Genomic DNA, 22537 nt, shown 5'->3' with positions numbered 1-22537 from the left:
TCTGCCAATAGTGAGTATTACTCAGAAACGGCACAGTAAAAGGACATGCGATTGAATGAATGAATGAATGAATGAATGAACGAACGAACGAACTAGTGAGTGAGTTTCCTGGTGTCTTGAGCAGGATGCTTAGCCTCCCTCAGGAGAGTATGCATTCCTGCATGTTCTCTATAATAATTCCATCTGGGAAGGTACTGTTTTTGAGTCATTATCCTGTTCCTAGTGTTCAGTATGAGATCATATTTTTTAAAATGCCATGTCCTGAATAATACTGAAAAGTAAATGTTTGGGGTTTTAAACACTGAAAAATACAATATGTACCACACAGAGGTTTTTTTGAAGAGTAGTGGAAATTGAAAACATTATGAAGCAAGGCAACCACATCCTTCCTTTAATAATTCAATATTTGTAAACGTGTTTAGAATCCGGTTGTTTGTAAATTGCCTGGCACCACTACTGAACAACTCAATTTTCTGCTCTGCATTTTCGTATACAACCTAGGGTTTAAGAGACATGGTCTCTGAAATTCTTTTCGGCTTTCAATTTCTGCAATTTTATTACTGTTAATAATATCTATTTAAGAGCTGGAGGCTTTATTCCCCTTGGGGCCACATAGTGGCGCTGTGCAATGGGCTGATAAAATACTGCAGCCAAGGAAGAGGGAATTAGAAGCATAGGCAACCAAACTGCAGAAAAGCCCTCTTATTGTTCCAGTTCATCTTCCAAAGCCTCACAGCTCGACCTGTTTCTAAAAGAGAAGCATCTGGACTTTTGACTGGCGCTGAGACTCTAGCGCTGCCCTAGAAGCTTTGTCCTCTGCATTCCTACCCAAGTTTCTCCAGAAGGCCCAGAGGCCCCCATCGTCCAGTGATTCTCTTGGAGCATCCCGTGGACCTCCTCCCTGATTGTTCCCTCTCAGGAAGGAAGCCTGAAATAATGACTTTGGGTTAGGTTCCCCAGTTAAAAAACAAACTGGGAATTCCCTGGTTGCCTCTGCTACTCCGCTGCTTCAGGACTAGGCCCTTTGCTAACTGCTCGAAACCTGTTCTTTCGGAGCTGAGGGGAGACATCACACACCACGTGCAGTGCCCGATGCACGTGAAGTGTTAATAAAGGGATGCCTTTACAAGTAAGACAAAGCAGGCTGCGGCCATTTGTGACTATTTTTGTGAGAAACTGGTGCTTCGAAGCAAAATAAGGCAGACCCAGGAAGAGAAAGGCTGTATGTTCTTTCTCATATGTGAAAGTTAAAAATGTTGACCCAAAAGTGAAAGCAAATAGAACTGAGATTATTAGTGATTGAAACTCAGAGGGGAGGGAGGGCAAAAGGGGAGAGGTTGGCTGAGTGCCGATGGATGGTTGGAGATGGGGAGTAAGTTGTCGTGTTCTGCAGTATGGTAGGGTAACTATAGTGGGGAACAACCTATCACGGAGGCTAGCGCATTGGCCCAGTGGATAAAGCATATTCTGCACAAGTATGAGAACCCGAGTTCAGATCCTTAGCCGTATGCAGTCCTGCAGCCCATGTTAATCTCAGCGTTGGGGAAGCAGAGATGGACATTTCCTCAGGGCTCGCTGACCAGCTAGTCTAGAAAGTTCAGTGAGAGAGAACCCGTCTCAAAAGATAAGATAGAGGTCAGGCACACACTTTTAAATCCAGAAGCAGAGGCAGGAAGATCTCTGTGAATTCAAGGCCAATCTGGTCTACATACTGAATTCCAGGCCAGTCAGGGCGAGTTGGAAAATGAAGGAGAAAGTGACCCAAAATTGAGGTCTGTTTACTAAGGAGCCACAGCCAGCAAGGACCTGTCTGGTATTTCCAAGAGAGAGCAAGAGGCACAAAGCTGCTTCCTTAAAATGAACTTTGTCAGGGCTGGAGAAATGACTCTGTGGCTAAAAACACTGGATGCTCTTCTAGAAAAAGCAGATTCAATTCCCAGAATGCATGTGGTTACTTACAACCATCTATAACTCCAGGGTGTCTGATGCCCTCTCTTGGCCTCCTTGAATACTTGACACTCACTGTAGAGCACAGACATGCATTCACACAAAATACCCATTCATAGAAAATAGATATATTTTAAAAGGAACTTGTTCTCTATCGTAGCATTATTCCTTTTATGTGGATGGACCCTTCTGAACCTAAACTCCTCTTAAAGGCCCACACACCCACACCATTACATGGCGAATAAATGTCAGCATGAGGATTAGAGGGACAGTCAAGCCAGTGCCATTATAAGATAAGTCACATATATGTGATCTATGTATATGTCATGTCTTACTTTCACCTTAGTCTCAGTGATGGAAAATTCCAGTTTAGAAGAGACTGACAAGAAAGAGAAAAAGCATGCCACTCAAGACCCTGACTTGACCACTGGTGAGTGTTACCCACTGGGCTTAGAACAGATGTTTGATGTTCTGACCTCTGAGCTATATGTCTAGTGGTCTTGTTTTCCGTTACCTTTCTACCCATATAACGAGTCAATCACTCCCCTGCCCCATCCTTAGTTGTCCCTTGACTTCCTTATCCTACTGCCTAGTCCTGTTACTTTTGCTCTCCACTGCATCTCCACATCAGCTAACTAACTCTACTTCTTCTGGGCTCTTTTGTTTTAAAAGGATTTCTTTCTTAATGGGTACGAGTGTTGGCCTGCATGTTTATATGTGCACCACATGTGTGCCTGGTGCCCACAGAGGCTAGAGGAAGGCACTAGATCCCCTGAAACTGAATTTACCAATAGCTGTGGGCACAGGGAGTCCAACCCAGGTCCTCCAGAAGAGCAGCCAGTTCTTAAGAAGAGCAGTTCACTGCTAAGCATTTCTTCAACCCCCTTTCTGAATTCCTAAGTGTGGGTGTTCTTGATTTCACTGCTTCACCTTGTCTCTGTTTAAACTTCAGCATTCAGGGGTTAAACCGAAGATTTCACACATGCTAGGCAAGCATTGACCACTGAGTTATAGTCCCTGCCCAGCTTTCCCTAGTCCATAGAAAGTTCACTAGCTCCTGAGCTGTTTCCTGCTGCCTATACAGAGAAGAATCCCATACTTCTTAAAGAGTGTCCCTCTGAACATCAGTCTCAATTCCGACCCATGGTCCTTTTTCTTTAAAGTTTATTACACAGTTACTTGTTTGTTCATTTATCTGTTTGTTTAGTCTGTTAATTATTTGTTTCAGAGGACAATGCCACACATGTGGAGGTCAGAAGACAACATGCATGGTTGATTCTTCCCTTCCACTGTGTAGATTCCAGGGTTAGACTCAGGTCATTGGACTTGGCAGCAAGCATCCTTACCTGCTGAGCCCTCTCACCAGCCCTTTCATTCCATTTTTTTCCATGTCTTTAGTCAAATGTCTTCTCTCCTAAGCTCAACAATGTAAAAAAAATCCAAGTGGCATCTTTTTCCCCAAATAGCTTGTTCAAAGCATTGCATACCCCAACCCTTCATTTCTCTATGCTGATACAGAGCTAGATGCATGTACATATGCACACACATGTAGCCACTGATGGCACATGAGTTCTCTTCCACGTGTTTTGTCTATGATCATAGTTACACCCTTACTATAAGCCCTTATCATCTTGTGACTTTAGCTCTTCCTCTTCTGGTCCAGGCTTAGCATCATGGAAACATACCCTTGTGCCCTTCCCACTTGTGTACTGAGAACCCTTCTGGCTTCCCAAATAGTCTATAACATGCAAAGCAAGTTCTCCAGCTGGACAAGGTGCACTCTGCTGCATACTCCTGCAGCCCTGCTTTAAGAAAGCCTGCAAGACACAGGATGCTCTGAAGGCTTTATCCTGTTCAGCATCCCTGTCCTATTGGTTCTTAATACTCCATAGCAGCAGGAGCTTCACCTAAAGTGTCTTACTTCTCTCCCAAAACTGGTGTCTACGGGAAGCTTTTCCAGTGCATGCAACCTTGGGGGTCCCCACTTATCTCTGAATTCTTAAACACACTATTCTATAAATACACACCCACGTTTCTGAGAGTTAGTGTATCTTACTTCTGTTTGCCTTTTCAATGTATTTATTTTTATAAAGAAAAAATGATCCCCTAAGGCATAAGGATTATGTCCTAGGCAGGTTCAAGTCTGTGTTCTTCACATAGTCACCATTCCTTAATTCTGGGCTTGTTGGCTGAGATGAAGGATATCTGGCAAAATTACAGACTAGTTTAGAAGGATTTTAAGAGCTCATCAAACGTATCTCCTAACGTCTTTACAAGGGCCATATTTAGCCTAGACAAGGCCTTTTGTTTTACTTGGATAGTTTTTTCCAAACCCCTTAATTCTCCTGTGCTACTGAACTACATTGTGTTGAACAAGCATTCCTCATAGCTACTAAAATGCCCAGACTGTAACCTAAGTCCGCTTTCTCTAGAAATTAAAAAAGAACTAAATATCTAAGTAATTTAGAAAATAACACACTGGTCCATGGGATTGATCTGTCTCTGTTGCCCATTTGCTTGTCTCAGAGAACTGAAAAGCATGCAGTGCATGACTTCTGGAGTAAATCTGACCCACCTCCTGAGTTGAGCTGAGCTGGGGGAGTGCAGTATATCCTCTTTGTCCTGGCTACATTCCCCTTTGCTGTGATAAAATGTTCCCCCAAAAGCTGTTTGAGGGAGAACCCATTTATTCAGCTTATAGTCCCAGAGTATAGTCTGTAACGGTGGGGAAGTCAAGGAAGACTAAGCACCACATTCCACAGTGATCAGAACCTAAACTGCCTGACGCCCTGTCATTCTCCTCACAGAAGCCAGTGCTCAGTATGCAGGCCTGGAGAGGAGGAAGAGTGGCATCCTGCTGCTCACGCTGGTGTCCTTCCTCATCTTCATCCTCTTCATCATTGTTCAGCTCTTCATCATGAAGCTCCGTAAAGCACACGTGATATGGAAGAAGGGTGAGTTGGCAGAGAACCCGGCAAGGTCCGCAAGAGCCCAACGGCTAGCTAGGGGCAATCTGTCAATCAAATCCCCTCTCTTAGCTGCTGTACAAGCTGCCCAGGAAGGGGAATCGCTCAAATAAGCAGTCATTTGTTTTCTCCCAAACGTGGGCTATGGATCTGCAGGGAATGTGTTTGAAAAGTGTCAGACAGAGAAGCTAAAGTAGCTGTGGGAGCTGGTGCCGAGCTGTAGATGCTCTTGTTGACAAAATGTTGAGCCAATTCATCCGCTCACTCAGTGAGCCTTCACTGAGTGCCCGCTACATGCCAGGAACTGTTCCCAGTGCTAGGGCTATGTGAGTCTACAGGACAGGCGATCCCTGGTCTCCTTATGTTCTAGTTATAGATAAACATCTAATGACGTTCATATTTTGCAAGAATGCACTCAGCTTCACTCATCCATAAGACACCAGCCGTTCTCTCCAAGCATTCTGATGGAAAGGTTGCCATTAAACCAAAACAATAGCAATCATAATGATACCATAGTAATAAATAAATAAAAATAAAAATATCTAGTGTAGAAGATACCTATTAAAATGCATGTACTCAACACATAACAGAGCTTGACAGGACTTTTGAAGTTATTCAGGAGAAGTTCATAACCTCATTTCATAAACAAATGTAGGATTAGAGCCCCTCTTCGTGAGGGTGTGAAGACTGTTAAAGCTGGAGAATGCGGAGGGGTGCCATGAAGGGCTGCCTTCTGGGTGTGACAGGGCTGTTGGCATCATGAACACATAGCAGCTGTGACCACCTGCATAGGAGCAGCAAATGCACAAAAAGACATGGTGATGCGGGGATGAGTTGGGAAAAAGATGAGGGTCAGCTGAAGGGGGAGACGCATGAGAAAAGGTAATGGGGGTAAATATGATCACAATGCATTACAATACAAATCAAAAACTTAAAAACTAACCTAAAAGAAATTCTCTCCTCAATTTCGACTAATTGTCTAGCACTATGCTGTCTGTTTCAGCAGCCACAAGATGATCATCTAGTCCCTGACATGTCTTGAGTCTCTGTCAAGATATGCTATAAAGATAAAACTACCCAAGTTTGAAAAATCAATACATACACTCAAACTCAAACGTAATATGCCAGTTAACTAAAATATATTGTGAAATTAACATCTCCCCTTTTGGACTGTGGTGGCTGGCGTACTTTAAATGATGGCAAAGCTGATGTAGTCACACACGGCCCAAGGACTCTGGTGACAGAAAATTCTTTATACCAACTCAAGGTCCTGCATCTTTGAATATCTCGGACTTAAAAGCATCACTCCTGATAGCTTAGTATGAGCTTACCTAGAAAGATGAAGTCATAACTCATTAGGGATGAGCCCAAAGGGGTAATTAAGAGAAGGTAACGAGGGGAAGATGAATAGCACATGCTTTCCCTCACATGCAGTCAATATACACGACATGAAAGCAGAAGGAAGACTGGGGAGGAACAGTGAGAGGGGAGAAGAGGTCTGGGGAGGGTGGCAATAGAGTGATGTGGGAGGAAAACAAGAGAAAACTTCAATGATGCATATGTATCTTGGTTATTTTTCTATTGCTGTGAAGAGATACCATGACCAATGCAACTTACAGAAGAAAACATTTAACTGGGGACTGACTTACAGTTTCAGAGGGCAAGTCCATTATCATCATAGTGGGGAGTGTGGCAGCATGCTGGAGAAGTAGCTGAGAATTCTGCATCTTGATTGGCAGGTAGAGATAGAGACGCTGGGCCTGGTGTATTTGACATTTCAAAGCGTACTCCTAGTGACACACCTCCTCCAACAGAGTCACATGTCCTAATCCTTCCCAAATAGTTCCGCTCCCGGATGACAAGCATTCAAGTATATGAGCCTCTGCAGGTCATTCTTATTCAAATCGCCACAATATGCATGAAAAGATCATAATGAAAACCCAACATTTTGTCTGCTAACTAAATCAACCAGCCAGGTGGTGGTAGTGCACACCCTTAATCCTAGCACTCAGGTGGCAGAGGCAGGCGGATCTCTGTGAGTTCAAAGCCAACCTGGTCTACAAGAGTTAGTTCCAGAACAGACTCCAAAAGTTACAGAGCAACCCTGTCTTAAAAAAAAAGATAATTTGACATATATATATATATATATATGTCAAATTATCTTTTTTATATATATTGAGAGGTAGAGTCTGATGCTTCATTTAAGCAGTAGGCAAATGGCATGGTAGGCATGGTATTATTTCAAGGTCTATTAATGATTGGTCACCATCATTCTCTTAGGGTGCTGCAGTTGTTCCTTTCTGAAGGGCAGTGCTTGCTTCTGTTCTGCTGTCAATTGACTTCACCTCTTCCAGTGCCCCTGGGAGACCTGAAAGTGCTGTAAGATTGCACTAATGAATCCATGAGGCGCAGGAGGCCATGACAGGCCGACAGTGGCCAGGCTGCTATCTTCTTCAAGTAGCCATTTCTGACGATGTCTGCAGTGTCAGAAATTAGTAATGGAATCTTCTTTTCTTACAGAAAGTGAAATTTCAGAGCAAACTCTAGAAAGTTACAGGTCAAGATCCAACAATGAAGAGACATCTTCTTCCCAAGAGAATAGCAGCCAGAGTAAGTCCCCTGTATGACCTGACATTTGAGTGATGAGGTTCATTCATGAGTCACCATAGGGAAAGTGGGAGGGGAATAGAATCAAAATTTGATTTGATCTGATAAATTTTCATTTGATTTATGGTATTTAAGGAAATTTATCTTTAAAAATAAATGGTGGTTAATTCATGTAGTAGAAGATCCTCCACTCTAGAAAGCCTGGCTCTGGCTCCGCTGTCACACTCAGGCTCACTGTGTGGCCTGAACTGTGCAGCATCGCACACAGAGCCTCAGGCAATGAAGCACTTTCCACACCACCCTAAGCTTTATTCTGTTAGTCAGAAAACAACCGAATTCATTCTGCATCCTTGAAGTTTGTCGTGGAGCCTGGCACAAATGGAGTGTCTGGTAAATGTTCATTGAATAACTGAATTCAAGGCTTAATTAATCCAAAGAGAAATATTTGGGGTCTTTTGGATGGCTTTATTGCAATACTTTAAGCAAAATAATGATGGTAAAGACCCTGAAGGGGAAGAAGAATGTCTGGGTGTGGTGGGTGGGAGTGTGGGTCTACACACTGAGCCAGGGCAACAGTATGAGAACCAAGCCATGAACAGAGAACTCCTCATTGAAAGAAAAACATAGACTGTACTGACCTCTGCTGTTTGGTTCTGTTTGTTTGATGGAGGGCTTCTACAGGATCCAGTCTCTTAAGACATCTGAGCCTTTTTGTTTTATTTTGGCCTTCCAAGGTGTGATATAGAGAGACTAGGTTTCTTGTAGGAAAAAGACATGGTAACCAGAAGATAGATAGGAAAGGGGCATGGTGACCACATGATGGGGAAAGAGACACGGTGACCAGATGGTGGGGAAATGCGTGGAAACCATCTACCGTCCCTTGGGCTGGGACAGGGGGCAGGCGATGTCATGGGAACAGTTGCTTTGTGTAGATGCCTGTGGTGTTCTTCCTGGGCAAGGGAAAAGGAAAGGTGAAACAGCTGGAAGGGAATCATGAGCTTTAGCAGAGAAAGGAAAGCCCTCACCCCAGATGCCAGACAGGCAAATGTCCTCATGGATCAGTTTTAAGGAAATGGGATGGACCCTTGCACTCAGGACTCTCTGTGCAGATGGGGACATCAGGAGTTCGCCATCTTCACAAGCAGAAGGGTTTTCTTTCTGTACTAGTCAGGTTTGGTTTGGTTTTTCACTGCTGTGGCAAACACCTGACAGACTAAGGGAAGAAGGACTTATTTTAGCTAATGTTCAAAGGTCTCAGCCCACTGTGGTGGGAAGAGTGCGGTGGAGCAGGGCCGTTCACATCATGGCAGACCGGAAGTGGTCAGAGAGAACCCATTTGCTCATTAGTCCTCTTGCCCTGGCCTGTCTGTTGGTGCTTTCCCCCTACTCCACCCTCCCAGAAAACAACAGAAGCTCCCAAAACCATGCTTGATCTTCTAGAGACTTGTCAATAAAATCAAGTGGACTTTAAGATACGAAGCACCATTCTCCTGCCTCCGTGCCTCAAACCCAATGTTGCAGCTGTATTGTTTCATGTTTTCAAACGATTGGTCTGGGCCAGCTCCAGCTCTAGGCTTTGAGAGTTCTACCCCAACCTAATTTTTCCACACAAGCCTTGTTATAGTCTAGTATGTGGTTTTGCTGAAGACAACGTATCATTTTTTCTGCAGTTGATAAGTAGCAAAAATGTCTATGTATTTTATTTCAGGTTGATTAGCATATTGTTTATGTAGCATAAAAAGTTGTTTCTTTTTAATTAAGACATGACTATTTAGAACATTTACACATGCCAAATTATTGGTGGTTAGGTTTAGTAACTAACACATGGCCTCCAAAAAGCTTCAAATAAGTGGGTGCAGTGCTGCTCAAAACTCATCTGTGATTTGTGTTTTCCTTTCAGCTTCCCAGTCTAAGCGTTGTATGAACTACATCACACGGTTGTACTCGGGAGCCAAACCAAAGAGGAAGGCGAATGCTCAACACTGGAAATTAGAGGGCCAGCACAGTCGTGTCCCAGAGAGTATTGTGTAAGTGTACTGTGCCATAGAAGATGGGATTGCGGGGCAGCTGAAGAAGGCCCTGGAAAGGAACATAAGTACTGTGGCACATAAAAAAATGTCCTTTGAGTACCATTCAGGACAGTGGTCACTGAGCCAGGGCAGCAACATGAGAACCAAGCCATGAACAGAGAACTCCTCATTGAAAGAAAAACATAGACCGAACCTATTATTACTAACACTACTTCAGAGCCGGAAATCTCTACTAAGTCTTTTGGATCAGGGTCAGTGTGACCAGCGAACAGCTGACCTCGAAGGAAGCAGTAGACAGAGTTTTTAGACATGAGGTTGTAATAGAACTATTTAAATTGGTTTAAAATCTTTTCTTCTGGTCAAGAAGAACTTAAGGATGAGAAGAACCCAAAGAAGACCTGAGATACCAGAAGCCCGCTTTCAAGACAGGCTCTCAGAAGCTGTCACATGGACGCTAGGGAGAAACAGGATGTCACAGCGTGTGAAGGACATGAAGACCCAGAGATCGACAGTTCGCAACCCAACGACTGAATTCAGCTGCCAGTTCCTTTAGGCTTCCTTGCTAACTATGTGAGGGAACCTGGCAGACAACTTTTTAACCTGAATACACCATGATGAAAGTATGTTCAGAAGAAAACCATGAGTTTAATTAACAGATTGTTAAACTCATGAGTGGCTTTTTCTTTCATAAAGACAGAGTGTGTCTTTCTAGAGGTTGTTGTGCTTCTTGATTCTGTGTTTTAAATGATTGATAGTTCTTTTTTCTATTAAAAAAACAGTTCAGAGGACATAGCAAACTCTGGTGCACTGTGAGACATTTCTTATTATTTGGGTCTGAGAAAAACATTTTGAAAATATCACATGCACACTCACGACACATTCAGATACACTTGCACATACCCATGAACACAAGCAGATATATACACACCTATGTCGTGGATGTTTTATTGCAGGGATCCCTCCTGTGATCATTTTTATATATATTTAACATTTACAAGATTACAAAAAGGGAATGTGCAGCACAAAGGACCTTCCTCACCTCTCTAAGAGTGAATGAACTTGTTGCTCGTTACCCCTTAGTCCCTCTGAGTACCCAAACAAAGACACACACCACCACAAAATCACCACCTACGTCAAGAAAGCAGCATTGCTGTCTTCCCACTCATGGTCCTTGGATGTTGTGGTGGGTTGAATGAGAAGGGCCACCCTAGACTCATATGTTTGAATGCTTGGTCCCCAGTTAACAGAAATGTCTGGGAAAGACTAGGAGGTTGTGGCCTTGCTGGAGGTGTGTCACTGTTTCAAAACCCCACATGAGGCCCTGTCTCACTCTCTCGGCACACTGCCTGCAGATCAAGATGGAAAACTCTCAACTACTGCTCCAGGACCGTGCCTGTCTGCTTCCCACAGTGATGATGGTGGACTAATTCTCTAAAACTGTAAGCCGGCCTCCAATTAAGGCTTTTTTTTTAAAATAGGAATTGCCTTGGCCATGATGTCTCTTCCCAGCGATAGAACGGTGACTATGCTTTCCCAATTGCCCTAACTGTCCTGAAGGTCCCAATTAGATGTTTACTTCATCTTCACCTCTGTCTGTTTGGAATTATTTATCTACCTTTTTTTTTCTTTTCACGTTCTGGGTGTTTGCAACACGGGGAAATTATTTTATAGAGCAGCCCTCAGTTGGGTTTTGTCCTCGGCTTCTTTGAGATCAGGTTCAACTCACACTTTTATTGGATTCTCAAGGAACCCCACTGAGTTTTCTTTCTCAAGCATTATTTATCCCACTTATTTCCGTCGCTCATTTTGGTTGACTCACGTGGTACTGTTGGAGTTCTACACTGCAAGCCTACTCTCTTCTTTAAGTAGCTTACGAGGAATTGCTTCAAAACTATGCTAAAGTTGTCTTCCTCATTAAACTCTAGAGCTTTTCACTTATTATTTTAGATCTGTGCTTTCTTAGACTCTGGTCTACTCTGTTGTTCAACGAGTTGTTATCGGTGACTACCAAACTGATCTATTGCAAATTTCACTGTCAAACTGTGGGCACCAGCATGTGCGTCCTTCTGGCTGACATGCACCTGTCTTCAGGAGCACCATTTACTTTCTCATACTTGACCTTTAAACTTTCCCTGCGCCAGCCCTGAAATCAGCAATTCTCTAAGAATTCCTGGTCCTGTTTACTGGATGTTATTAAGTTACAGAAACACAGGCAATGACAAGAAAGGACACTGAGACCAGCTGCCCCTCAGAAATGAGCTTCTTAGGAGAGAGAGCCTTGCAAACACTGGGACCAGGATTGGGCCTTGGGGAACATTCAAAAGGATAGTTTAAAGAGAAGATGGCCACTGTGAACATCATGATGGGGGAGGCTGAAGGAAGAAGGGAGTGTATCTTTGTAGAAGTCACTTGAATAAACAGGGTACCTAACTTTTATGCTTTGGAGGGGCTGGTGGCAAGTTATTATATATATAATACATGTACATATATATTCATAATTTGGTGTGGCACTGCCTACATGACAAGGAGCTGCGTACTGGAAAGCACCATACATTTATTTACCTTGCAGCTTTGAGGGGACAGGCTGGCAGACCACAGCATGGAACAACCTTTGGACTCTGTCCTAGAGGGGCATGGTCTGATCTGGGGGAGGTACAGAGAGGTTTCAAAGACAGTCTGCAATCTAACAATGGACGCTGGCATTGAGAAGCCAGGATTTGTGATAGTTGTCATCACTGCTTTTGAAGTATCATCCCTGATAGGTCCTCTCAATGGACAGAGCTTTAAACTGTCTACATAGACTCTGTGTGTGTGTGTGTGTGTGTGTGTGTGTGTGTGTGTGTGTGTGCGCGCGCACACACACACACACACACACATTCTTGTTGGTGTATATTTAATCTGTCTATTGAAACCATGAGTTTATTCTAGGGTCTCCTTTCGGTATTCATAATTCCCTCCTCTGAGAGATGAATTTTTTTGTATCCCTAACATATTTTCCAGTTTGATCAGTTTCCTGTGAGGAGGTCCTCTTCCAGTTCTGGCACTGCCCGTTGTGCTTGGGATGTCCTTCTCCTGCAAAGGCTCCAACTCTGATATCTGTGTTTCCATCATCCCTTCCTCCGTGCAGAGTCTCTGCTCACTAGCCTTGGGCTCTGACACCTCACACTGTGTGGCCCCTCTGTGTGGAAGTGTGTGGCATGCACACGAGAACACACACAACGTGCCATCTTTCTTACCCTTGAAGCTGACATTGTGGACAAGGGTAGCTCTCTATAGGGCACTGCCTCCTCCCTAGGCTGGGCCTCCCACACCCTCTCTAGACCTCCACATGCTCCTCCTCACACTCCCGTGGACTCCTGCTGTGTCTTCAGGAAGGAACTTGTTGGGAAGAGCATGGGAGTAGGATGCTGAGCGAGTGAGAGTGAATCAGGAATCCAGTTCAAAGACATCTGGATCTGGCATAGCCTTCATAGTGTTGTAGCATCTCTGTGTCAGCCACGCATCAAGTCGCCAGCAGTTTGAAAACAACCCAGAAGGAAACACTCTTACCTCGTAGGTCAATTAAACCTATGTTGGTCAACTTTGAGTCTATGTTTACAACGAATCCTCCCACATGGAACCCCCTGTGACTGCCCCATTTCTCCAGGTCCGTTATCAGGAACCATGTGAATGTGCCAACAGTTCAGCAACATATGGAGAGTAGGAAAGCACTTAGCCAATTGTCAGAATCCCCTGAGAGGATTTCCTAAGATGGGGATCCCCAATTCATTCCCAGTGACCACTGACAGATTTGGGGGAGGGTTTTGGAACTAGTATTTTGTAAAGACTCCACTGCAACCTGGTAGGGGAACCATGGTGGAGCACAAACCATACATTTTCAAAGCAGAGATGAACTGTCAACGCCATGGTGAGGTGATCACAGCCTCCTGGTTATCACTTTAAAGCATTCATGCCAAGATTACATAAGCAACTCAGGGTAGAAATGAGATACCAGTCCAAGCTGACCCGGCCTCAAGACCGTGGCCCCTCGGTTATCGCTGTGGTAAGATGATGCCGGGGGACATTTAAAGTGGAATGAGAGGTTGGGAGCTGTGTTCAGGATCTTTCATTTGCCCTAGGAGACTGATGATTTGGGCTACATCAGTGGTACCCCTTTCTGTTTCTCTAAAGAGAATGTGAAGTACCAGCAGGTGAGCAGAGAACACCAGATGTCCCGGGTTGGTGGAACTGACTGCCCTTTTCAACTAGAAGTTGCCTCTCTGGCCAGGTGTTTGGTTTCTCTGGTTCTGGAATCTAACTGATTTTTTTTTCATCACACCAAGTGGGCACTGGAGGATCCTGTGCAACCTTCATTTTCTCCAAAGCTTTGAATTTATAACTAACTAAATTCTATTTATAACTAACTAACTAACTAACTAAATTCAAAGCTTTGGGGAAAATGTAGGTTGCACAGGTATTAAATCCTTCATATAATCCAATTTGAGTGTATCATCCAGATGTTGCAGAGAAACTTACTCATAACATAGTTATATGTATAGATTCCTCAAATCCCATTAACTCCTGGTCTAGTTTCACAGATAGAATATTCAAATTATGAAGGAATTCATGTCAGGCGTTAAAATGTGTGGTGAGGTAAACTAATGTCCTAGAAATATTAGTAGAAGCTTTGTGGAGGAAAGAAAATGTCCCTGATGTGGTAAGATAATTCAGTAGGTAAGGCTCTTGCTTCAAAATTCTGAAGATTTGATTTTAATATCTGGGACCCACATGGTGGAAGAAGAGAAAGGATCCTTGAAAGTTGTCCTCTGACCTCCACACGTGTGCCATGACATACATACACATACACACTGAAAAGGAACAAACAAATAAATGTAATTATTTTTTTAAAAAGGTAGTTTCCTTGGATCGTATAAGATTGAGAATTATCTAACAGTGTAGCTTCAACATCCAGGACCCAAAAGTTGTCATAAAGGGTTCTGTGTAGCTTGATTTAACCCAGTTCTGTTCAGATGTACCTTATCCACAAACAGTGACCCCTGTTGTCTACGGGGGACAGTTTCAGGACCTCCCTGCCACCATCTCCCCTAACACCAAAATCTGAGTATTTTCAGGTCCCTTATATAAAGGTGTGGTATTCATTTATATAATAAATACACCCTTCAAAAATATAGATCACTTCCAGATTATGAATGATACTCACTACAGTGTAAATGACACTTGGATAGCAATTACAGTCGATTGTTTGGGGAATAATAACAAGAGTTGTACGTGCCCAGTGCAGGGCAATCTGTTTGGATCCCTAAGATTTGTTGTGTCCATTAATGTAGAATAAATACTACATGAAATGCAATAACGTAAAAAACAACACTGGCCATTGAGACATGAGTGAGTTCTTAATAACTTTCTAGAAAAAAATTGTTTGCTTACATATTTTGAGACAGGATCTTACTTTGTGACTCAAGATATCCTCAAACGTACAAACCTCCTGTCTCATGCCTGACACAGAAAAGACTTTCCTTAGTGATAAAAGGAGGCCTTCGGAATCAAAACATCCTTCTCCGAACACGTAACGATGAATGATGTCTGGAGCCACCATTACTCCTTCCCGGGGCAGGCTGCTGTGCCAAGGACATGGCAGGGAAGAGAAGGAAATCCAGTGTCCTTCCGTGTGTAGGGTGGTTGGGTCACAACTCCTGTGACCTGGAGAGCGGGCACTTATTCAAGCCAGACAAGCTGGGTCTACAGCTCCCTTCAGCTCCCAAGCCAGACAAGCTGGGTCTACAGCTCCCTTCAGCTCCCAAGCGGGGCAGCTTGAAACCCTAAAGCAGGCTGTTTCGTGTACAGTCATGATCCTAAAAAACAGGGATCCAGCGTTGTTTACTGCTGGAAGTACAGTGATGCAGACTCAGGCAAGCAGCTACCAAAGATGCAGCTGCCAAAGATGGAACTCGTGAGTAAAACGGCTGGGAACGGGACCTTAGCCTCTGGGCTCCTGTAGCACCCAAGGCAAGGGTCTGCCAGTTTCCCGACACAAGAAGCGGTTTCAGGCTCTTGTCCTCTCTCTCAGGGCAAGATGGAGGCAGAAAGGAATGGGCAGAGGCTGCTCAAGGCTGCCTTGTAGGAAGTCAGTCAAAAGAAGGCTCGTCATACTCCCCATTACGATATATGTATTCTGGCCCCAGGCATCACCCATACTATCTGTCATTAGGTGAAAATAACAGAGAAAATGACAACCACCCCACAGTCGGAGCACCCTGAAGTCACGAGGCTCCCTGTAGATGAAGAAGGTGGTTTGAACTGCTGACCGTTAATGAGCCCACTAATTTAGCCCAACAACATAATCTCCCACCACTTCCTCCAGCTGAAGTCATGGTAATTTGCTATATTCATAAAGGGGGTTTGATCTAGATGAAACGCGGGTGTATTTTTTTTTTTTTTTTTTACCATCCTGAACCTTCTGAGGGAGAAGCAGCCCTCTTCCTTCCTGTAATGCATCCACGAGCAGGTCTGTCATCACCATTGAAATATGTTAATTTCCCTCGTCTTGTCTCCTCTGCTCCTTGTTTTCAGATACAAGCAGAAGTGTCTTGCAGTCTCCCCAAAACCAGTTTATGGTTTTGTTTTTGCTTTTTAAAGCCATTCTACTTAATTTCTAGAAACCCTAAATTCGGAAAAACAACTGTATTGATATTTAAAAAGGTAAAATAATTTTTCCAGGGTGTTTTTGACTCCATGAAAAAATAAGTCATTTTATTATTATTATTACTAAGGCAGGAAAGTTCAGAGCTGGAGAGATGTCTCAGCAGTTAGGAATACACGTTGCTCTCATGGAGGACTGAAGTTCAGTTCCCAGCACCTACATCCAAGAACTCACAACCATCTGTAACTCCCGTTCCAGGAGTTGCCTCTTTCCTCCTCAGGTACCTGCAGACACACACACACACACACACACACACAAACACACACACACACTTCATATTTCTCCTTTCCCAGAAAGCTGCTTTCTCTTTTTTTTTTTCCTGAGACAGGGTTTCACTGTGTAACTTTTGGTGACTCCTTGAACTAGCTTTTGTAGACTAGCCCGACCTCAAACTCACAGAGACCCGCCCACCTCTGCCTCCCAAGTGCTGGGATTAAAGGCGTACACCACCACCGCCCAGCTCCCCAGCAGGCCTCTTGCTGGCTCCCCTGGTGGTGTGCAGGCTTCTTAAGGATAATGGTTTCAGGTTCATCCCTGGGCTTCCCTCTCCATAAAGGCCAGAGCTGCTTTCTGTGGTCACTACCCCTTTCCAATTCTCCATAATATATCTTCAAATCAAATTATCTCCATTAAAACCACTGACATCATTTCTGACGCCGACATGCCCTGTCACTTGTGATTGTTATTCCTTTAGTTCCACCAGAGCATAGGCAGGAGAGCTGCTGCAGAGGGGCAGGGAGGCGGGCCAGACTCGGCTGTGAGGGGTGTCTGTGCTGAGAAGGTGTCGTGTCTCTACCAGGAGCTATTGGATCACAACACTTTTGAATCACATAAGTACCCTGAACTAGAGAAGGCCAGAAATGTTCTCCAGATGAGGCAGAAAGCGGCTGAGGGACCTGAAGAACCGCAGCAGCAATCCACACTGACAAGTGACTGAGAAGCCAGGCAGGTGTGCGTGAGCCTCTCTTGATTCCTCAGAACACCGCATCCTGGGAGCTGTTATGAAGGAGAACACTTTTGATTGGGCTTCCTCTGCGTGTTTGAAGTTGCCATCATGATAATTCCTGCAATGGCCTGGACAGAAAAACACAAATGCCTCAGATAACTCACTTTTATTTTGTCAGCAGACACTGGGGTCTTACTGTGCACATATAGGAAAGGTCCCTACTGACAAAGGAAAATGAAAATATATCTGGCTTTACAAAGAATCTGATTGAAACGTGGTAAAAACTAGTGGTAAGGTTATTTTCTGATTCCCTGTTTTCCTATTATTAGTGAAGCAACTGGTCTTAAGCATTCTTACCTCTTCAAAGGCAGTTATTCAGACCTACTTGTGTCTTTAATTTGAATGTAATTTCCAGCATTTCCTTTCTTTGTCTTTGAAAAAATTTTGACAGTAGGCATCCTACACACACACACTTAAATGTATGATCTTTTTTTTTTTTTTGCTGTTGTTGTTTCTATCTGTCTTTCTTTTTTCGAGACAGGGTTTCTCTGTGCAATCCTGGTGGTCCTAGAACTCACTCTGCAGACCAGGCTGACCTCGAACTCAGAGATCTGCCTGCTTCAGCCTCCCAAGTGCTGGAATTAAAGGCGTGTGCCATCACTACCTGGTATGTCTTAAAGACGTATTTAAAATGCACATCATTGCCAACCACTAAAATCAGGAAATAAAATCTTAAAAGCAGTCTGAGCTGATCAGAGTCCTTAAGTCACATAAATTTCTACCTGGGCTTTTTAAATTATTGTTATTTTTATGTTGTTGCTTTTGTTATGTGCACCTACAAACCCAGCAGAGTTTGCTTTAGGTTGTCTTTAATTTTACGTTCCTATATTCACCAGCTCAGAAGGTGTATGAGGTACTTTCGTCATAGCTGTGACAAAATGACGGACAGCAAGAGAAGAGGTGATTGTTTTGGCATATGGTTTCAGCCCACAAAGGTGGGGAAGGCATGGCCGAATCTAAGGGGCCAGCATGGCACAGGCTCTGGGGTAACTGCAAAGCAGAGAACTCAGCAATAGGCTATAAGGCTATAACCCTCAAAGGCCAGCCCCAGTGACCCACCTCGACCAACCAGACCTCCGACCACACACACACACAAAAAAAAGCACCAGTGGGAACCAGGTGTTCAAACCCATGAGACCGAGTGGGACGTTTCAGATTTAAGTTGTCACAGAGGCATAAAAAAACATGCTTCCTTCGGGTGAACGCCTAAAACTGAGGTTGCAGGGAACTAGGTGTGCCTGCATAGCCCAGATAATGCCAAACCACCGTTTCCCTAAGTGCTACCTACCCAGTTCACACACTTCATCCAAATAAATCCCTTGGCCCTTGGAACTGGTGTATGTTTATCTGTTCGCTGTTCCTTTGGGTGTTTTAGCTTTTTGAGACAGGCTCTCACTCTCCTTATCCTCCAGCCACGCCCTCTGACTGTAGTTACTCCCAGGTGGCATCACCAACACGTAGCCAACTTTTCACCTTAAGATGCTCCTGCGGTGAGTGTGCTGTCCTGGGTGGCTTTAATTTTCCCTCTTCTGAATATTAGTGAATGAAGTTCCTTTCCGATGAAGGTCAAATGCTTATTGGCCATTTGTTCTCTTCTTACTCCCGCCTCTCTTCTCTCCTTGCCTCCCCCGCCCCTCCCCCGCCACACCCCAGTCAGCTACCCATCACTAACTGGGTTCCTTTCTCCCTCATGGTCTTGCCTACCCCAGCAGCATCACTGACCCAGGTCTCTCCTCCCTGCTTTTCCTCTTAGGCGGGGTCGGGGTGGCTGGACCTGAGCATCCCGAGCCGGGGGTTCCCCTCGCCCGCGCCGCGGGGCAGCAGGAGCGCTGGGCCCCGAGGCTCGGAGCGAGCAGCGCGGTGTTGGCCCTGGTCTCCAGGCAGCGGCGGGCGGGGCGGGAGCCGCAGCGGGAGCCGGGGCTGCGGAGGTTGCGGGGCCAGGGGCGCGGTCGCCCAGCAGCGCCGGCAGGTGACTGGCGGTTCCCGGCGGGTGGGAAGGGGCCGCGCGGGGCGGGCTGTACCGAGAACTCCGGGGTCGGCGCGAGGGAGCCGCAGAGCCTGCGGTCCCGAAGGAAGGACCGCGCCCAGGCAGGGCGGCGACCCCCCAGACCGGGCAGCCGGGTTCCCAGCCACTTGTCCCGGCCTCCTATCCGCCACCTCCGAACCTTCAAACGCCCTATAGCGGGTCTTGACCCTTAGAAAGCAGCCGGTCTTGACCCTTAGAAAGAGGCAACGGCAAAACCCCTGAGATCGCCATGGGACACACCCATCGTGTTCCAAACAGAGCAACTTTGGATCCGCTGTTCATCCTAAGCGGGCCTCCTTGTCCCCCTGCCCTAACGAATTTGTCCCCAAGTAATAGCCTAGACAGAAAGCTGGTGGTTTCTTAGTCCCTAGATACTAGGGACTATGCCCATGCCTTTCTTGTTTACTAAGAAGTGGATTGGCCAGGGATCGCAGAGGCCCAACCGTATTTGTTTTGTTTTAATTTTGTTTTGTTTTCCCCTAGGTTTGGTCTGAATTTTTTTGTACGGAGTATTACTAGGGAGTTACTCTTGAATTGTAACCACTTGCTAAATTTATTCGACATCAGCTCTTTTTCTGTCTCTCTTTCTCTCTCTCTCTCTCTCTCTCTCTCTCTCTCTCTCTCTCTCTCTCTCTCTCTCTCTCTCTGTTTCTCTCTCCCATCAGGCTTCCACAGAAAACCCAATTTGGGAGATATTTCACTCTGCTCTTTCACATTCTTCCCGAATTTTATCATTCTTGTCAACAACAACTAAATTATTGTCATATGTGGCCGTTATTTATTTGTTACTACCAAGAAACCCTGGGTTCTTGTTTAAGGAAAGAGAGAAAGATCTACATTATCGTATAAAAAAAAATTCTAAAATGAGTTACGATTTTTTTCTTGCTGGAGTTGTTGATTAAACCCTGGGTGTGAATATTCTATCAGTGACCTACACCCCCTTAGCCCTGACTTTCTAAGCTTGTTTTTCAAGATTTTAAATATAGTGACTTTTAAATGATGAAACTGCTGTTTACAGAGATTTTAAATTTTTTTCATGCTTGCTGCTTTCTAAAAAATACCCTGAAAAGCAAATTGATATTAAAATATGACAGAATGCGAGTGTGTATATTAAATAAGAGACTGCAGGCAAACTAATCTAAAATTAGGTGCTATATATCAGTCTACTAAGAGGAAGCTTGGAGTTAAGCAGAGATCATCCCATATTTGTTTAAGTATGAACACTACCCTTTGTCTGTTGTGTTGTGAAAGTGCTTTCATCCAAGCGTCGGACTGTGTCCTTGGAAACCCTAGCAACAAGGTCAATATAATAGTAATTCAAGGAACAGAAATCAGGTCAAGGTATTTAATTAGAAACCAGATTTGTCAAAAGAACATGAGCATGCCAGTCAAAACAAATTTGAGCATAGCTCCAATGGTAAAGGTTTCTGATTCTCTCCTCTCTCTCTCCCACTGTCTCACACACACACACACACACACACACACACACACACACACACACACCATAAAGGCAGTGAGAGAGAAGATAAACCAAAAGAGAAACACGGGGTAGAGATGAAAGGAAATCCACCCCCCAACCATCATCTTCCAATCCTGTGCAAACTCAAAGCATTTTTCTGTAAACCATCATCTCGTGGGTCACTGTTGCAGCCCTTGGAGACAGTGAGGGTTCCCTTGGAATCACACTCTTAAGTAAGTTAGGAGGGATGGACTCCCCTAATCCTAGCTGTCCTGCGGGCCTGTCTCCCACCTACCCAGCTTTGCTTAAGAACAGGTAGGTGGCCATCAGCCCGTGCTGGGAGTCGTTCAGTGACTCACAAACCTTTTGTTCAATGGTTTGGGTTTCTTTGTTGTTGTTGTTGTTTGTTTGTTTGTAGACAAGCTCTCATGCAGCCAAAGCTGGCCTCCCTCCAACGCCTGATTTTCCTCTTCCCTCTCCCAAGCGCTTAGCTTTCCAGCACGCAAAAACACACCTCATTTATTGAACATTTTAAACCATTATGATTACATTGCTGTTGTGGTATAATACTGAGCTGAGACTGATCTTCATATGATGGTCCCCCAAGTTACACACTCCTCTCTAGCAGCATCCTGGGTAGCAGACACTGGTCTTGGAGTGAAAGTCTGTGTATTATATACAGTTCTGGTTGCGGGAGATCATGCTTTCCTCTCCTTTACTTTCTAAATGATAAAACCCTGAACCTGTCTGAGTGCATCTGTGGCTGCTGCTAAACAGGACGTACACACACACACACACACACACACACACACACACACACTTGCCCTGGGCATTTGAAATAAAGCCACGGAAAGCACTGCTCACAATTAACCATTTGGCTTTGTTCCGGCTTGTTTGTAAGAAGCCCTTGGAAGCTGGAAACAGAATCTGCTTTCAAGCAGCCATTTGATTTCCTCAATAAAACCTCATTCGATTACTCGGGCCGCTTATGGGTCCTAAATCAGATGTGTTTCTGCAGAGAGAAAAACAATCATTTTTCCACTAGGCCTCCCTTGTTCATACACTCAAAAGGGTGCATTCAAAAGCCTGCAGATAATATAACAAGGTTCTCTTGCTCATTGACATTTTTGACAAACATTGACATTATGATTTCAGAAGCCACAGAGTAGCATAAATATAATTTTTAAGCAATTGCTTTTGACAGCTACAATTGTAAATGTCGGCTAACTGCTTCTGATAACAAGAGTGTTCCCGTCCATATTTCTGTGTTTCAGGATGAGTAAATATAAACCAATCCCCAAGCTCTCCACTCAGTCTCCTGTCCATCATACCAACTTGAGGACCCAGCCTTCGGGCAGCGCCTTTAAGGAAGAAGACTTAAACCGGATTTCAAAAGACTCCTTAGAATCAGATTCAGAGAGTCTTCCTCAAGAGATGAAGTCCCAGTCCCAAGCTGAGGACCAAATCCAGGACAAAAATATGGAGCCTGACAGCTTAGAGGAGGGAAGCTTGAGTGAGACAGAAGAGGAAGCGAACAGAAAAGCGGCCCACAGGGCCAGCAAGGACAACCTGGGAGCACGTGATGGTATAAACCTCAGGTAAGGGCCTGGCCTGTGAAAGGCACTGATGCTGACCAGTTTCCGGTACCTTCCCAGGAGAGAAAGGGTGGGCTGTCCTAGTGAGCAATGTGCGGAAGGGGGTCTCCAAGCAACTAAGGGCAGTATGGCTCATTAATTTTTCTTTTTTTTTATGGCTCCTTAATTTCATTGCATTCTCCCCCACCTCTCCTTTCTCCT

At 44.5% G+C, this 22537-nt stretch overlaps 2 protein-coding genes and 1 long non-coding RNA gene across 4 annotated transcripts in view; 2 read left to right on the top strand and 1 right to left on the bottom strand.

Moving 5' to 3' along the window:
• The window catches only part of Crtam (cytotoxic and regulatory T cell molecule), a 28897-nt gene extending 18550 nt beyond the window's left edge, over window positions 1-10347 (top strand). The window contains exons 7-10 of the mRNA XM_048417398.3: window positions 2294-2377; window positions 4755-4901; window positions 7434-7523; window positions 9421-10347. Of these exons, the coding sequence (XP_048273355.3) occupies window positions 2294-2377; window positions 4755-4901; window positions 7434-7523; window positions 9421-9551 (452 nt within the window). The 3' untranslated portion in view covers window positions 9552-10347. The remainder of the gene's footprint in view (window positions 1-2293; window positions 2378-4754; window positions 4902-7433; window positions 7524-9420) is intronic.
• Window positions 10348-14406: 4059 nt separating this feature from the next.
• On the bottom strand, window positions 14407-19057 carry LOC146894458 (uncharacterized). Its single transcript, XR_015001496.2, has 2 exons — window positions 18979-19057; window positions 14407-17324 (listed from the first exon to the last, which is right to left on the bottom strand). It is a non-coding gene; the product is annotated as an uncharacterized LOC146894458 (long non-coding RNA).
• A 121-nt stretch (window positions 19058-19178) lies between these two features.
• Jhy (junctional cadherin complex regulator) overlaps window positions 19179-22537 on the top strand; it is a 72452-nt gene continuing 69093 nt past the window's right edge. The window contains exons 1-2 of one of the 2 annotated variants that reach the window (XM_087905540.1): window positions 19179-19225; window positions 22016-22339. In XM_087905540.1, coding sequence (XP_087761666.1) covers window positions 22017-22339 — 323 coding nt within the window. In that variant the 5' untranslated portion in view covers window positions 19179-19225; window position 22016. Of the gene's footprint in view, window positions 19226-19363; window positions 21057-22015; window positions 22340-22537 lie in introns of those variants that run through there. The other variant, XM_087905539.1, reaches the window with a different exon arrangement.

This window comes from Myodes glareolus, chromosome 4 (assembly GCF_982192425.1).
Source record: "Myodes glareolus chromosome 4, mMyoGla1.1, whole genome shotgun sequence".
Classification (NCBI taxonomy): Eukaryota; Metazoa; Chordata; class Mammalia; order Rodentia; family Cricetidae; genus Myodes; species Myodes glareolus.
Note: the sequence above shows the minus strand (reverse complement) of the source record. Positions and strands in the feature narration are given on the sequence as shown.